At 37.3% G+C, this 16,427-nt stretch overlaps 1 protein-coding gene across 1 annotated transcript in view; it reads left to right on the top strand.

The window, feature by feature from the left end:
- The window catches only part of TMPRSS11D (transmembrane serine protease 11D), a 53,299-nt gene extending 39,639 nt beyond the window's left edge, over positions 1 to 13,660 (top strand). Inside the window, 5 exon segments of the mRNA XM_047799427.1 lie at positions 2,478 to 2,655; positions 7,141 to 7,400; positions 9,007 to 9,149; positions 12,166 to 12,237; positions 12,239 to 13,660. Coding sequence (XP_047655383.1) covers positions 2,478 to 2,655; positions 7,141 to 7,400; positions 9,007 to 9,149; positions 12,166 to 12,237; positions 12,239 to 12,328 — 743 coding nt within the window. The 3' untranslated portion in view covers positions 12,329 to 13,660.
- The last annotated feature ends 2,767 nt before the right edge of the window (positions 13,661 to 16,427 follow it).

Below are 16,427 nucleotides of genomic sequence, written 5' to 3'. Positions count from 1 at the left end.
TTTCTCAGTTTGATTTCATTAGAGTCTTCTTGGTAGCCTTGGAAAACTTCACCTGCCCTGGTTCCCTGGGGGCATTTTAGTAGACTTGTAAATCATGTTGGGTTGAACCATTTATATTGGCTTCTCCTAACCACCAGAATAGTTTCTTTGTTGTGGGTTTACATTAAACATAAAGTATATTTTAAAAATTACAAGAAAGCATTATCAGTTCTACATCTGTAACATAAAGGAAAAGTCACTACTTTGCAATGTCATTATGTATACTCCCAGGCTAGGCAGCAGAAATGTAATGAAGCTGATTAAACATGGTTATAAATTACTTCAATGTATCATAATGGCTGGCCAATCTCAGATACTTCAGTGATATTCTAAGTTAATGGATGCTTTTCACCTTTGTTATACATTTAGGTCATGCTTCTTTTTCATTAAAATGTGCTTAAGCAATTTAGTAGAGAGTGTGGTTGGAGGCTGCAGCAAAGGAACCTATGTTCCATGTATATTCTTAACGGAAGTCTGATCCTCCTCTACCTGGGAGAGCTGTTAGAAAAAAATGCCTTTGCACGGTTGTCCTACTGAAGCAATGTCACCACTTTGGAGTTAATCCAGCAATAGAAATTGGTGGTGATTTACCTCTACTTTGTTAGTAATAGACTAAACAAGAGAAAACAAACCATGGGAATGGGAGCTGAGAGGAGCTGCATAATCAGCCCCTCCAGCCTATTTAACCTTTGTCATTGGAGTACCATGGGCTCTCTTAAGATGGGTAAGTAAACCTCTTCTAGACACATGAACATATGAACTGCATTTCCACTTAGAGTCTTCTTACAAGAGCAGTTTCCCTCCAACTTCCCTGTGTACGTGAATCACCTGTTAAAAGAAGTTTGGAGAATGGAATTACAGCTTGGTGACTATAGTGAGTAGTATGTATTGTATACTCGGAAGTTGCTGAGAGTAAATCATAAGCCTTCTCATTACACACCACACAAAAAAATGTTACCTATGTGAAGTGATAAATGTGTTAATTATCCTGATGTTGGTAATCATTCTACAACATATATATCAAATCATCACACTGTATACATTAAATCTATTCAATTTTATTTGCCAATTATTCCCTAATAAAGTTGGAGAAAAAACACAGCTTTTTATTTGTTTCCTGATGTGGGTCTGAGAATCAACATTTCTTTTGTTGTTGTTCATCTTTTTTTTTTTTTTTTTGGTCTTTTTGCTATTTCTTGGGCCACTCCTGCGGCATATGGAGGTTCCCAGGCTAGGGGTCGAATCGGAGCTGTAGCCACCGGCCTACGCCAGAGCCACAGCAACGCAGGATCCGAACCGCGTCTGCAACCTACACCACAGCTCACGGCAACGCCGGATCCTTAACCCACTGAGCAAGGCCAGGGACTGAACCCGCAACCTCATGGTTCCTAGTCGGATTCGTTAACCACTGCACCACGACGGGAACTCCTGTTGTTGTTCATCTTTATTGTGAAATAACTGACAAAATTGTAAGATACTTAGAATGTACAATGGCATGTTTTGATACATGTGTACACTAAGAAAAAATCCCCCTCATCTAACTAATTAACACATCTGTCACCACACATATTTATCATCTCCCTCCTTTTTTTTTTTGTTGCGATCAGTTAGGTTCTACTCTCCCAGCAAATTCCAATTATACAATATGGTGGTGTTATCAGCTACAGTCATCATGTTATACATTAAAGTCTTAGACCTTACTCATCTTATAGCTACAAGTTCACAGCCTTTTACCAAACTCTCCTTACCCCCACCCCTACTGCTTTCTACTGTTTCTAGGAGTTCAACTTCTTTTTTTAATTCCACATATAAGTGCTACCATGTAGTATTTGTCTTTTCTGGCTAATTCCCTTAGCATAATACCCTACAGTTTCATCTATGTTATTGCAAGTGACAGAATTTCTTCTTTTTGAGGCCAGGTAATATTTGTGTGTGTGTATATATGTGTGTACACATATACCCCACTTTGCTGATCCATTCATCTACTAACAGACACAGAGAGATAACATTTCTAACAAACTCCCAGGGAAAGTCTGTGCTCTGGGTCCACAGATCACACTTTGAGTAGCAAGGCTATTGAGAAGATGGAAATTTCCCAAGAAGCTGTGGCCTGATCTGGTACCCCCAGCACTGACCTATCTTAAACCCACTCAGAAGGAGTTCCAGAGAACTCTGAAGCTGCTCCAGAATTTGAAGCCTCCATGCCAATCGAATTCAGAAATGTTCTCTAAAACACAGTCTATAGACAACAGTCACTTAAGTACTCTAAAAATATAATAACATAGCGATCATGACTTTGGAAAGCCTAACATATCCTAGGAAAGAATACACAAATTACATAAATGACATAAAAGTCATAAATAATGAATAAACTTACAGCATCTCCCAAACATAAGAATAATAATCATCTCAGCACATTAACTCCTTTTTCCCATTAGGATGTGGGGCCCGTCCAGACCTAATAACATTGTCTGAGGAGAGAATCATAGGCGGCACTAAGGCTAAGGAAGGAGACTGGCCCTGGCAAGTCAGTCTGCAGCGGAATAATCTTCATCACTGTGGAGGCGTCTTGATCAGTAACAGATGGATCCTGACTGCAGCTCACTGCTTCAGAAGGTAGGACCACAGGGACCTGCCCATCTGGGAACTAGGAGAGACACACACCTAAGGATTCCACTCATGTGCCCAGAACTCAACATGTTTGCATGATTTAGAAGAATTTAATGCAAAAAATTAACGAATCTTTTCTTCCTATTCATGATAGCAGAAATATTTTTTTCTCCTTCAGCTGGCTAATTTTTACTCTTATTTCTCTGTTTTAAGTAACAACATGTCGTCATGATAAAGAACAAAGAGTTACATGTCAGAATGATTTGATTTAAATCCTAGCTACAAAAGGTCAAGAAAATTACCGACCCTCTATAAGCCCTTATTTTTCTTCAAATTAGTGACAAATCAGGGACATACTCTTATCTATGTCTTAGTGTTACTGGCAGTGTTACTGGTGTATAAATACACCAATAAATTAGTGTATTTATATACACTAATGTGAACATGTTAAATGTAAGCAAAATGTATTGTTGCAGGAAATTTGCTCATTATGTCATATAAACTGATCAGCAAGCTGGTGGCTGATCTCAGATGGCCCTATGCCATTAATTTATTCTTTCAAGAAAATGAGCATCTACTATGGGCATTGTTATCTAACAAAGAAGCCAATTAAACAAACATCTCCACTACTTTAAGGGAACCCACGATCCAATGTAAGAGGTGAACATGCACAAAACTTATGATCAATTACAGTGAGTAGCATAAAAATGAATTTAAACAACTTACAGAGAATTCTTCATTGATTTACCAAAAGCCATCGCTAACACTAGAGAAATAAACTGACAATGTAGAGTAGGATGCATCAATTTATCCTATCTGTATAAAGAAAAGGTCCCACTGCTCACAACAGAAGTACTTTAGACTTCAGTGTGACTAAAACTGTCTAAGGTCAAACCTCCCCAACACCTGAGGCATCCTATACCCAACAGTTGTTGGGAACGAAACTCAAAGTGATGGTGATCTGAACTCGTGTCTCTGACCTTGACCTTATCTAGTCCCTTCTTTCAATAACCACTGACTAAAACCCAACTTTCTTACTATATGCTCAAGCCCTCCATCAGATCAATCAAGGCTTTCTTCTCAAAGCGTGAACCTTGAGCTCTGCCCAAACTGCATTATTCTCATCTCTTGGACTCAGCCTACATTTTTCTACTTAACAGCATTTATTCCATCTGCTCTTCTCCCTAATATGTTAATATTCCTATCAAATCTTCTACCGGAATTCTGTAAACCTTCACTATTTCTAAGTCCTTTGCAGACTTGAAGGTGCTGCTTCATAATACTGTACTGTACAAAAGTGTTTGTTAAATTAAGAGGGTGTAAAGATTAGTGCACAGTTTCTGAACAAAAGTTTTAGGAAATCTCAAATTATTCTGAATTTTTCTTACGGCTATCTTATATCCATATTTTTTACACAGTCAATAAATGTGAAATTTCTGATATCAGAGTCATCGAATTCTAATTTTGATGGACGTATTTACTACTGTGCCCCAGACAATACAAGAAGTGAAATTCACAAGAATATTTCAATACTCATTGCCATCTGAAGGCCAAAGAAGAAGAATGGCACTAATTTATTACAATTACTCCTTAATGTGGAAACCACAAATTCAAATACTTGGATTTAGCAGGCCCTTAGCATAATCAAGGATGTAACAGAAACAGTACTGATTTCTAAGCTTCTTTAGGTCCAGCAACCCAAAGCTATAATGAAAGCCACAACTACAAATACTCCCAATGATAACCAAAGGAATCCATGATTTTAAAGGCGTGGAATATCTTTAAATTTTGCCTCCCCACATCCTTCTATTCATTCCATGCTTGATCCATGAGAGCTGGCAAACTACATGACCTCATGCTGGCACCCTCCCTATGGACCTGATTGGCCCTGAGAATGCATTGATGAGGCCTGGCCATGACAGCCTTACGTCAAGGTACACAGATGTGATGAGGACCTCAGAGCGCATTCCTGAACTGTCGCCTCCTCTAGGAAGTCTTCCTGATGTTCTCTTCCCTCCTCCACGTTATTCCCACAGAAATTCATCCTTAACAGTCATGCCTGTGACTCACAGCCCTCTGTCAGTCCCCTCTGTTATCGTGGAGCTACTCAAGGGCAGAAACCATATTTACGTTTTTTTATTCCCAGACACTCACACTATTCCTTAAACAAAGTAGATACATGGCAATGGCTCGTGGAACCATAGTTGATGAAATTAATCATAATCTTCACTGAGTGCTCACCTTACACCAGGCACAGGGGTTGGCATACCTTACTTGTCTCAATTAATACTTACATCCATGTGACAGGATATCAATCAATCACATTTTATAAGAAACTTGCCCTAAAGAACGCCACCAACCAATATGCAAATAGCCAAGATTCAAATCTAGACTCAGCTGGTTCCAAAACCATGCTCTATTCATTTGCTGAAAGAAAAGAGAAAAAGGGAGGGAAGGAATAAAAGAGTATCTTAAAGATACGAAAGCAAAAGAAGTTTAATGTAAAAATTTCATGTATTTGCTTGTTGTCAAATATTTTTCTTTAGAATTTTTAATTAGCATTCACTCTTTTGCAAGCTACTGTACCTAATAAAACTATCTCCTGGATACACGATTTTTATTTTCTGTATCAACTGCACTACCTAAAGTTCACACAACTCTCAAATTATTTGGTTACATTTTATTTTTATCCAACTTTAGGAGCATGTTGAATTAATCAACCTTCTACTCACAGATCTTTATTTTCATCAGTCTGTACCAGACCTGTCTCTCATTTTATTTTTTATGCTTCTGGTATGTCTGGATTCCACTGCCTTCCCTGCCCTCACAGGCCTCACACAAATATGTGATATGTCTTTAAATATGCAATTACCTGCAAAACCTACAGTATGTGTGTGTGTATAGTATACCTTTAATTTATATGAGCATCATTGTGTTTAAGTCTCACAGTGTTCCTTAACTCCCTGGGAATTTTAACACGGTCCCCACCACATCCACCATATTCCTTCTTCCAGCCAAGCCGCTCTAACGTCCACAGCCACAAAGAGGAGCGCACACACACTCTCTCCCTCCCCTTCCTACGTACCTCTCTATAAACCTTGGAGGATTCCTTGACATATGTACCCAGAAGTACATTTACAGTGTGCTAAATATACTACAATGCTTTCCATTACTTTTTTAAATTTTTGTCATTCTTATGAATACACGTTAATGCTCATTATTGTTATAATTTCCATTTCACCACTTACTAGCGAATTTGAATATCTTTTCACACATCTCCTGGCTGTCTGGGCTTCTTTCATGAAAGGCCTATTAATACTTTTTGCCCATTTTAAAATGGTTTTCTCTCCATTTATTGCTAATTTACAGACTTTTGTATATTCTACAAAAATTTTAGATATTAAACACTGCAACTCTTTTCTCATGGTTTCTCATTCATCTGGCAAATATGTCTACGGTACACTTAACTTTTTATGTATTTTGATTTTTAATGTTAAAATATTTTTAATTGAAATATAGTTTATGTACAATATTATAAAAGTTACAGGTGTACATTACAGCAATTCACAATTTTTAAAGGTTGTTATAGTTATAAAATAGTTATATATATTTCCACTTATAGTTGTTATAAAATATTGACTATATTCCCTGTGTTGTACAATATATCCTTGTAGCTTAAGTATTTTATACATAATATTTTGTACCTTTAATCCCCTACCCCCTCATGCCCCTCCCCTCTTCCCTAGTCACACTAGTAACCTCTAGTTTGTTCTCTATATATGGCACAGTTAATTTTGATTTCATGAAATTGATCCATTCTAAACTGCCTGGTTTCTGTTCTGGGAGTTTAGCTAAAAAGTCCCAATTCTAGGTTACAAAGGTAATGCTTTACTTTATATAAATATAAATAAATAAATATATATATATGTGTGTGTGTGTGTGTGTGTCCTATATATTGTCCCAGAGTGTGCTCACACTCTCTGTGTGTGTATTCATACACACACACCAACTTCTTCAACAAGCATCACACTTAGTATAGGAAAAAAATCATTCTTCCACTATTTAGACATGGAGCCCCTTATCATCACTACTATTTAAATAGAGCTTCTGGCTAAAGAAAAGAAAAAAAAATAAGAGCTGGAAGGAATGAGTTAAAACTAAAGTGATCATTATTTCAGCCTTTTTTTGCTTGGATGGACAGATACAGAAAAGGGAAAAGTCAAAGAAAAGGTTTGCGTCATACCAGTTTTCATCAAAATATCAGGATACCCTCATGGGAATAGCAAAAAAATCAGGATGTTCATCACCCCAAGATATGTTTTCTAAAATATTTCTATGTTTCTTTGGGCATATGGAAGAGTTACAGAAAATCACAAAGAAATCTTGACCAAATAGTTCCTAGATTGGGAGGGGGGGTGACAAACACAAACTCCAAAAACTTGAAATTCCCATAAGTTCTCTATTCAAATAGTATGTTTTCATATTTTTCAGCTACTCTGATCCTCGCCAGTGGACTGTCACCTTTGGTATTTCCACTATATTTCCTAAAGACAGAATAGGAGTAAGGAATATTTTAATCCATAACAATTATAACCCTGAAACTCATGAAAATGATATTGCGCTTGTACAACTCAACAGAGAAGTCACCTTTACCAAAAATATCCATTCAGTGTGTCTCCCAGAGGCCACCCAAACTATTCCACCTGGTTCCACGGCTTATGTAACAGGATGGGGATCACAAAGCTATAGCGGTAAGTATCAGGAAAAATAAAACAAAAACCAGCAATATCTCCTGGTACTTGTTATTATTACTATTATTATTTTGCTTTTTAGGCCACACCCGTGGCACATGGAGGTTCCCAGACTAGGGGTCCAATTGGAGCTACAGCTGCCAGCCTACACCACAGCCACAGCAACACCAGATCCAAGACGCGTCTGTGACCTACACCGGAGCTCACGGCAACACCAGATCCTTAACCCACTGAGTGAGGCCAGGGATCAAACCCGCAACTCATGGTTTTTGGTCGGATTTGTTTCTGCTGAGCCATGACAGGAACTCTATGTATTTTTATTTTTAATTAAGGAACACCCAGAGGGCAGGTTCTATGGACAGAACCGTCCTATGGTCTGGTCATCCTAAGTTCTCACCAGAGTTCCCTCAGCAAAGCAAAGCAATATCCCTAGAAATGACAGGGAATTCTCAAACACAGCAAGAGGGAAATGTAAAATGAAACGATGAAGAAACATGAGTTCTTCAATAATCCAGAGGATCAATAGGACTCAAATGTCTTCCCTCCAAAGAAAATTTTAAAAATTTAAAAGAGGATTTGGATAGGTAGTCTCAAAGGGTTTTAACATTCTTTGAGATATTAACAGCCATTTATGGTATTCTGAGATAAAATAAATTTTGCCTTTAGAGCAAGGAATTCTGTATTTATATAAGTATTGCTCACACTTGTTTATTAGGCAAATAAAATTATAATAAAAATGAAGGTGACGTGAAAGAGCAAATATAGCCATGGGGCAAAAAAGAGTATCAGCTAGGCAGTGGAAGGACAGCATTAACAATTTCCATGGGCTTCTACTGATGTTATAAATTGTCTCTCGAAGGAATAAAGCAAAGGCTTAATTTTCCTAGAAAATACCATGTTGCTTTTTCATGGCCCAAAGTAATCTGGTGTAGTAGATAAAATTTAAATGGCAATGCCATTTTGAAGGCACATCAAAACATTATTTTATAACAAATTCATTCTTTACCCTTGAAACCCATACTGGTTTCTCTCTAGTTATTAGATTAAATGCTACTCAATATGTAATTTTCTAATTCAAAGTCAATCCATGGGAGTTCCTGATGTGGCGCAGCAGAAACGAATCCAACTAGGAACCATGAGGTTGCAGGTTCAATCCCTGGACTCGCTCAGTGAGTTAAGGATCCGGCATTCCCATGAGCTGTGGTGTAGGTTGCAGATGCGGCTCAGATCTGGCATTGCTGTGGCTCTGGTGTAGGCCAGTGGCTACAGCTCTGATTAGACCCCTAGCCTGGGAACCTCCATAAGCCACGGGTGCAGCCCTAAGAAGGACAAAAGAAAAAAGAAAAAAAAAAAGTCAATCCATAGATATTTCCAATTGTAATAGTCAATTATAAGAAAAAAAAAGACAGGCATCAATCTGTGTAAAGGAATTATCCATTTATACTATGGGAATCTTTGCTGAGAAAAAACTAGTACATGGTCCATAGCTTGCTTTGCTGAGTAAGAGATAATGTTTGGATTATAATTTTTCCTTCCTAAATTCACCATAAAGTCATTAATTTATACTTCCTGAAGTCTATTTTCTTTTTTCTTTTTTTCCTAACAGGCAACACAGTTCCAGATCTAGAGCAAGCACGGGTCAATATAATAAGTAACAATGTATGTAATTCGCCAGCTGGTTACAATGGGGATGTCCTGCCTGGAATGCTATGTGCTGGGCTACCTGAAGGGGGAGCAGATGCATGCCAGGTAAGTTCATCATCCAAGTTATAAGAACTTACTAGCATGCAATAATGAGACAGGCACGGAGGAAATAGTGTTATAATATGCAGCCTTGAGCCTCTAAAACTTTATCATCTAGATTTTAGAGATAATATTCTTTTCCGAAGTTGATCTATCATGAAACACAGATTCTGAGAAGCCAAACTACACAGTGGTTAACTATCAAGTTCAAGAACCAGACAGACCCAAGTTGGAATTTCTTAACCTCAATAACCAATTCTTTTGTCTACAAAATTGATAGAATAACAGTATCTACATTTTTAGGTACTACTAAAGATTAGATGGAAATCAAATATGTCAGGCACATACTAAGCAAAAAAGAAATCTCAGCTATCTCAACTGTTTTTACTGTTGTTGTCAACCTGGACCATGATCGCCGACATCAATAACTTTCATCTCAACCTTCTACTCTGAAGACTTAAATCACTCATCCAAGAGTCATAGATAATATATATTTTATAAATATAAATAACATCTGAATATCAGCATCTGAAGGAAAACTATTTAAATCTACTTTCTAATATATCCAACCAAATATAAAAATGCTAACCTTAAACATGAAGGTCTTATACTTAGAGTAAGATTTTAATCCTAAATTTTTAATTAAATTATCTAAAAAACTGATGTGTTTATATCTTTTAATGGATTTTATTTCTATATACGAAACCCAACCCCATACAGTAACAGCAATAGCTACTTAGTATTCAAAATTACATTTTTGGCATTAAGAAAAATCAACGGTTTTTTTTGAGGAATCTGCTACTACTTTGCTGAGTAAACTGTAAGCAGAAAAATGAGGTTTATTCTTTCCTCAAACATTGCTGACTTTTATCTTGAGCATTCATATTCTTAAAAAAGTGGCTAAGAAGTAGTTCTTACATAGTTTTGGCAAAGACACCAATCCAGGAACTCTTTCCCCCAAATGAGACATTTTTATCAACTGAAAGTTGTGTGGGGGTGGAGGGGAATTGTTTATCAATTTTTAAGAGACTGTTAATTATCCACTGGATTGAGTTCCCTTTGAGTGAAGATATCTTTGTGGTAGGAACACTTCTTGCTGCCCTTCCTGTTTCTCTTGTATAGCTAGTCCTGTAAGGTTAAATCCTCAACTTTCAGAGTAGTTTTACAGAGAATTCACCAAATAGGCAACACATATCTACACTGATAATTTCAGATCACAGAAGAGTATTAACTAGAACTGACTTAAGGATGTACATGAGATATAGAAGGGAGTTTATTCATGGTTTACTCATGAGGCCCCTTACGTTCTGCATATACAAAGTCTGCTCTTCCTCCAAACTCAGTTCAAACCATAATTCATCATGAAACTTTTTTCTGTATGTTACACTCAGGCCCTCACTGATTTTCTATAAGACAGAGTTTGGCCTCAAAAAATACATAGTACTTTACATTAGAGCTTATCAGATCCTATTTGCTTTTGTTCATTCATTCATTTTTTTTTTAATTCCACTACTTACTTTCTATGCACCACATTCTATGCTTACACAACAATGCATCACCTGAACTCAGCGAGGCTATGGTCTAGAAGATATCAATATCTGTGCAATCAGGCAGTGAAACTAGCCAGACACAGGAAAAAACTATGTCTCTCTTAGTTTAATATTTGCTTGCCTGCTCTTGGTAAGATATTATACAGGAAACTGTCTTAATATACAATAAATAGCAGGAAAACACAATAATGGGAAAGTGCTGAGAACTGGGTAAGTGGAGCATATATGCATGATGTAAAGGAGGCAAGTGCCAATCAGCTCCATGCAGCACTTGCCATACAAGGCAGTGATTCACATGCTAACCCTTCTCCCCATCTAAACCAGTAATTAAGAATGGAAGGACTAGCGACTAAGAGCAGACAAATGAATAGCTAACTATTCTCAAAGCACACCCGGTAATAATAGCTGACTTTTATTAGCTCTGACAGTTTAGCAGGCTGTACTCAGAGTGCTGAGTGTGTTAAACTCATTCAAACACATAAAAATATGATTTACAGATAAGGAAGCTGAGGTCAGAGAACTATTAAGTGGCTTACTGAAAGTCATACAGCTAGTAAGTAGAGGATTCAACCACAGGCTATCTTAACTCCAGAACCCACCGACTTAACCCATCATGCAGCATGTAAGATATCCTAATTTTTCTCCCCAACTTGATTATTACATGCACAAATATGTGCTTGATCATTTTATTATTATAACTGGCTAGTAAGTGTTTCATAAGGAGTGCTTTACTCATTACCATATAAATTTCTTTTCTGTTATTCACCATAAGAATATCTGTTGATACACTATGCATCCAACACCATGCATTGTGCTATGAATAGGAAGATAAGTGAGATTTCTAAAAACTTATTCATTCAACAAATACTTTCTTAGCATCTCCTTTGGGCTCCTGCCTGGGATACAGAAGTGTCTAGAACAGGTATACCCCTTCCCTGATGGACCTTATAGTACAGACTGAAAAACAGACAATGAGTAAGTATCATAAATGCAATGAAGATTGCAGAGCTGTACAGCTGTGGTAAGGAGGGGAGGTGATCCAGTTCAAGTAAGTTCAAACAGGCACATAAACATGCTTGTATAAACGATGAGGCAGCAGTGAAAAAGATAAGCACACAGGATGTGGGAGCACAGACAGCGAAAAACAAATCTAGCCCAAAGCTGGAAGGGGTAACAGTGGGAAGGAAAGGTGCGGGTCAGGGCTGGCCCCCATAGGAGGTAAGCCGAGGATGAGCAGCCGAATGCTGAAGTCTGGGAGATGTGCTTATCTTCTCACACTAGCTGAAGGAACAACGTGTGTACTTGGAGCAAAGATTCTGGTGAATTTTCATGTGGCTTGGTACAGTATAGCAATAGGAAGCATCAGACCAACTGTATTGTCATAATGGATGTGACTTCATTACCATAGAAATAAGCTCAACACTTCCGGGTTGTCTTCCCACTTACATAACCTATCATTCTGTTTCCTTCAGGGTGACTCTGGTGGCCCACTACAGCAGGAGGACTCACGGCGGCTTTGGTTCCTTGTGGGGATAGTAAGCTGGGGGGTATCAGTGTGGTCTGCCAGATAAGCCAGGAGTGTACACTCGAGTGACAGCCTACCGGGACTGGATAGCCCAACAAACTGGGATCTAGCACAATAAATACACCTCTCTAGCAAGCCGGTGCACACACATGCTCGTCTACAATTCCAAACTTTTACTTTCCAGCCACAAAAGAATACATGTTTCACAAACACTATTTAATCTTTATTACTATGGATTTTATATTCTCTCAAGAAGATTTAGATGAATGTTGCATGGTACTGTGGATATATGCCAGGGGAAACATTAGTTCCAGAGATAACGATATGACTACAAGTGTTATAATTTAAGTGCTAGTAGTGAGAAAACCAGGTACCCTGAGAGTGGAAACTAGAGGAACGTGGATAAGTCTGCAGGGTCAGAGGAAGTCTCATTGAAGCTGATAGGTGGGCAAAGCATAGAAACTTGCAAAGGAAGAAGTTGTAGATAACGTTCAAGACAGAAAAATATGAGTCAAGAAAAATACCATTTTTTGAAATTTCTGGTTACTTAATATTTTATAGGTGGTTTAGGTCCTAAAGAACACATATGACGCCCTTTGCAGTCCTACGGCCATCTTAAATATCTTCTAAGAACATGCCTCCACAGGAACTAACTGATCAGTTTCAGGCATTTATCATCAAAGCTATTCACTCTTCACCAGAGACCAAAGAATTATAATTTTCATTATGACTTTTATTGAAAATATCCTTCATCTATGTGAAATCTCTTCCTCCATAGAGACACTGAGTAAATACACCTACACGACCTTCTCAGGTAACTTAAAACCATAAACATACAGAGTGCTTTTTAACAACTAAGGGTAAATTAAGAACAATCACTAGTGGCAGTTATTTTTGAGAGATTAGAGATCCTCAGTAGCTAAATTCAAGTAATGAATTGAAAGTTATGCTGGGAAAAATTGGAAGAGTTGCTTTAAAAATTAAAGGTTAAATAGCTTAATTTCAACAAAATTAACCTAGTGAAGAAACTTCTCTCTCCCCCTTCCACCCCCCCTTCCCTTATACACACACACACACACACACCCAAAGAACATAAATAAAATTTATTAACATTTAATGGCACGGCAATTTATATAATCCAAATTAAAAATGCTACTGAGTTTTTATGGGATTCTAGCATAGCTACAGCTTGGTTATGCTTGGTTATGCACAATCACCTATGTGTCAGGGCTTCCTCTTTCTAATAGCCAACTCATGACACCTGGGTGTCAGAACAACCACATGCACTGTGATGAAAACATCTTATATTTCTTCCTGTAAAACTGTCACTTCCTACATTGAAATCATTTACTTTAAAGAAGTTGAAAATTTAACTGACTTTCAGTGAAATGTACAAACAAATACTTGGTATACCTTATTTCAAATAAACTCTTGTAAAATCATTTCTCTGCCTAAGGAGTTATGGAAGTTCTGATTTCTGAAGGACAACCCAATACAATTTACTAAATTGGTTCTTTACCAAGGGAACTGCCAACTAGACTCTAGCTTTGGCACTTTCTGCCTTATAATCAAGCTCTGTAACTAAGGCAAGCGTCCAGCATGACACTCCCTGGCTGCACCCTGTGAGGACAATACTAAACTGGTAATTTAGAGTAAGCCTCGGAGGAGTGTGTTTGTGCATGAGTATGTGTGTGTGCATGTGTCTTCACATAATCATAAACATACTTGTTTATTACTATACACTGAAAGCTATATAAAGGAAAGTAGTTATTTAGCAGAAAACAGAGCAAATTCAATTATTTATTGAAAATAAAATATCAAATTTTCATATTTCTATGAAGAGATATTTGAACACCTGAATAACACTTATTTTAAGAGTTTTTTTAAATGTACTAATGAGTTTTATTTTCCTGATAGCTAATTAGCTCCATGAAGCAATTTTGAATATTTATGGAAGGAGTAGTGACTCAAAAATCTTTTCAGTTATTAAAAAAATCATTCTGTAAACTCTGGTAGAAACATCCTAGCACCCTAATTCAGTGCCCAGAAGAGTTATTAATGCCAGAGAGAATTCTCTTCAGCCTACAGAAAATACACAGACTAACCAATTTTTCTTTTAAATGGCAAACAAGGTGAATATTTTAATGTTCAAACCGAATTCTCTCAAGTTTAAAAGAGTGAACAAAACTAATAACAAGAGAATTATTCCAGAAAGTTTAAAGGAACAAGTGAATATCACACTACTTGGAGGTCTTAATTATAGAGTATAGATCATTCATTTTAAAAATTTATTGAGCCTTATATGTTCCAGGCTCTCTACTATCCTATACTACTTTCTACCATACACTATTGAAACTAAGATAAATAAGACATAGTTCCTGCCATTAAGACACTCAAGGACTTCCTGTTGTGGCGCAGCGGAAACGAATCCGACTAGGAACCACAAGGTTGCGGGTTCGATCCCTGGCCTCTCTTAGTGGGTTAAGGATCTGGCATCACTGTGAGCTGTGGTGTAGGTTGCAGACGCAGCTCGGATCCTGTGTTGCTGTGGCTGTGGGTGTGGCTGGCGGCTATAGCTCCAATTCTACCCCTAGCCTGGGAACCTCCATATGCTGCAGGTGTGGCCCTAAAAAGAAAAAAAAAGTATGCATAAGACACTCAATACATTTTATAACAGAAATATAACATCATGGATGCAATGATAGTAGAACATTTATTAGGGGATAATAAAAGAAGGGGAGAGTTCTAGAAAACTCAGAGAAAATATTTTATAATAATATCCAAAGTGTGTCTTCCAGAGCATTAATTTGCCATGAACCATACTAACTACTCCATGGTTAGAGAGAAAGGAGGTCAGAATTTCTCATGTTATTTATCTAAATATGTCACAGGCTCTAATGTACACAATTAATTCCCATTTTCCAATTTGCTAAACATTAATCTTCAGATTCAAAATATAATTTTTTTTCATGTCTACATAATCCAAATCTCAAAATCCAGTGTACTCCACTTCTAATCCACTTTATTAATCTCTGTGGGGAAGAGATCATTTCCTTTGAATCTCATATTTCTAGCAAGTCATTTCTGTAAGAATTAGTTATCTTTTGAAACAAAAGTTTTATGAGTATGGGAGACATTTAAGCAGAAGTCAAATGATCACCTGAATAAATGTTTTACAATATTTCTGCAAGGGTCGAGTTTAACAGATTATTCCTTGGTGCTTTCCAGTCTAAGATTCTACCCATGATAACTGAATGTCTTGAGGAGGCATAAGATCTGAGAAAAATGCATCAGAGTATTGGGACATTTGTTTGTTTAATCTGATGCACAATCATGAAACAAATCATCTAGACTAAAGAAATCAAACTGATTAGAATTCAAATTAAGTAAAATCTATCTTGAAGAAAAAAGAAACAGAATTAAATTGAGATACTACTGCAAAAAATTAACTAAAATGGCATTTTCTTACCTCCAGTCACACAAATTAGACTGAAATTACTAACGTAATAAAAACCTGTTGATACTGTACTAATATAGGGTTGTTTTCCCTGCAAAATTTATTCATCTAACCAGTCATTCATTTGTCCACAAATCTATTTATCAATCACTTTTGCACACTTGGTATGTGCCAGGCTCTATTACAGGCGAGCTGAGTCAATTTCCAGGAAAGAGTAAGACAGGCACAGGAAAAAGCAAGTGTAAAAGCCCTGAAGTGACCACAAGTTTGTGGGTTAGAGGAGCACTGAGAGGTCATAAGTTTGGCTAGAGTAAAACTAGTAAGAGAGACTGGTGTTAGCTGAGGTAGAGAAATAGGCATGTGAGCCACATAAAGAAGTTTAGATTTAATTGTAAATGTGAAGGTCAAGTTCTGGAGGGAAATTATATGACCAATTTTCTATTTTCTAAAGATTAAACTGGTGAAACCAAGGTAATCACAGTTAGATCCATTAAACCTGTAACCTGCCTTCACTGATCAAGTTCCCTTTAATTGCTGCCAAAAAAAACACACATGTCCTCCAAGTGGCACATTAGCTGAACAATAAGGTGTTTGCCCAAGTTGTTTTTTTAGGAATTTAGAGCCAGCGGTGTCCAGTTTAAGCACAAGCCAGTTAAGAGTGGTTAGGACCACCAACCCTCAGACTGGTATGCCTGACTGCCCACTTGGTGACCTTTTAAATCAGAGGGCCAGGTGCTGCAACCTCAGAACAT

Source organism: Phacochoerus africanus, chromosome 10 (assembly GCF_016906955.1).
Source record: "Phacochoerus africanus isolate WHEZ1 chromosome 10, ROS_Pafr_v1, whole genome shotgun sequence".
NCBI lineage: Eukaryota > Metazoa > Chordata > Mammalia > Artiodactyla > Suidae > Phacochoerus > Phacochoerus africanus.
This window is presented reverse-complemented; position numbering and strand designations above follow the sequence as displayed.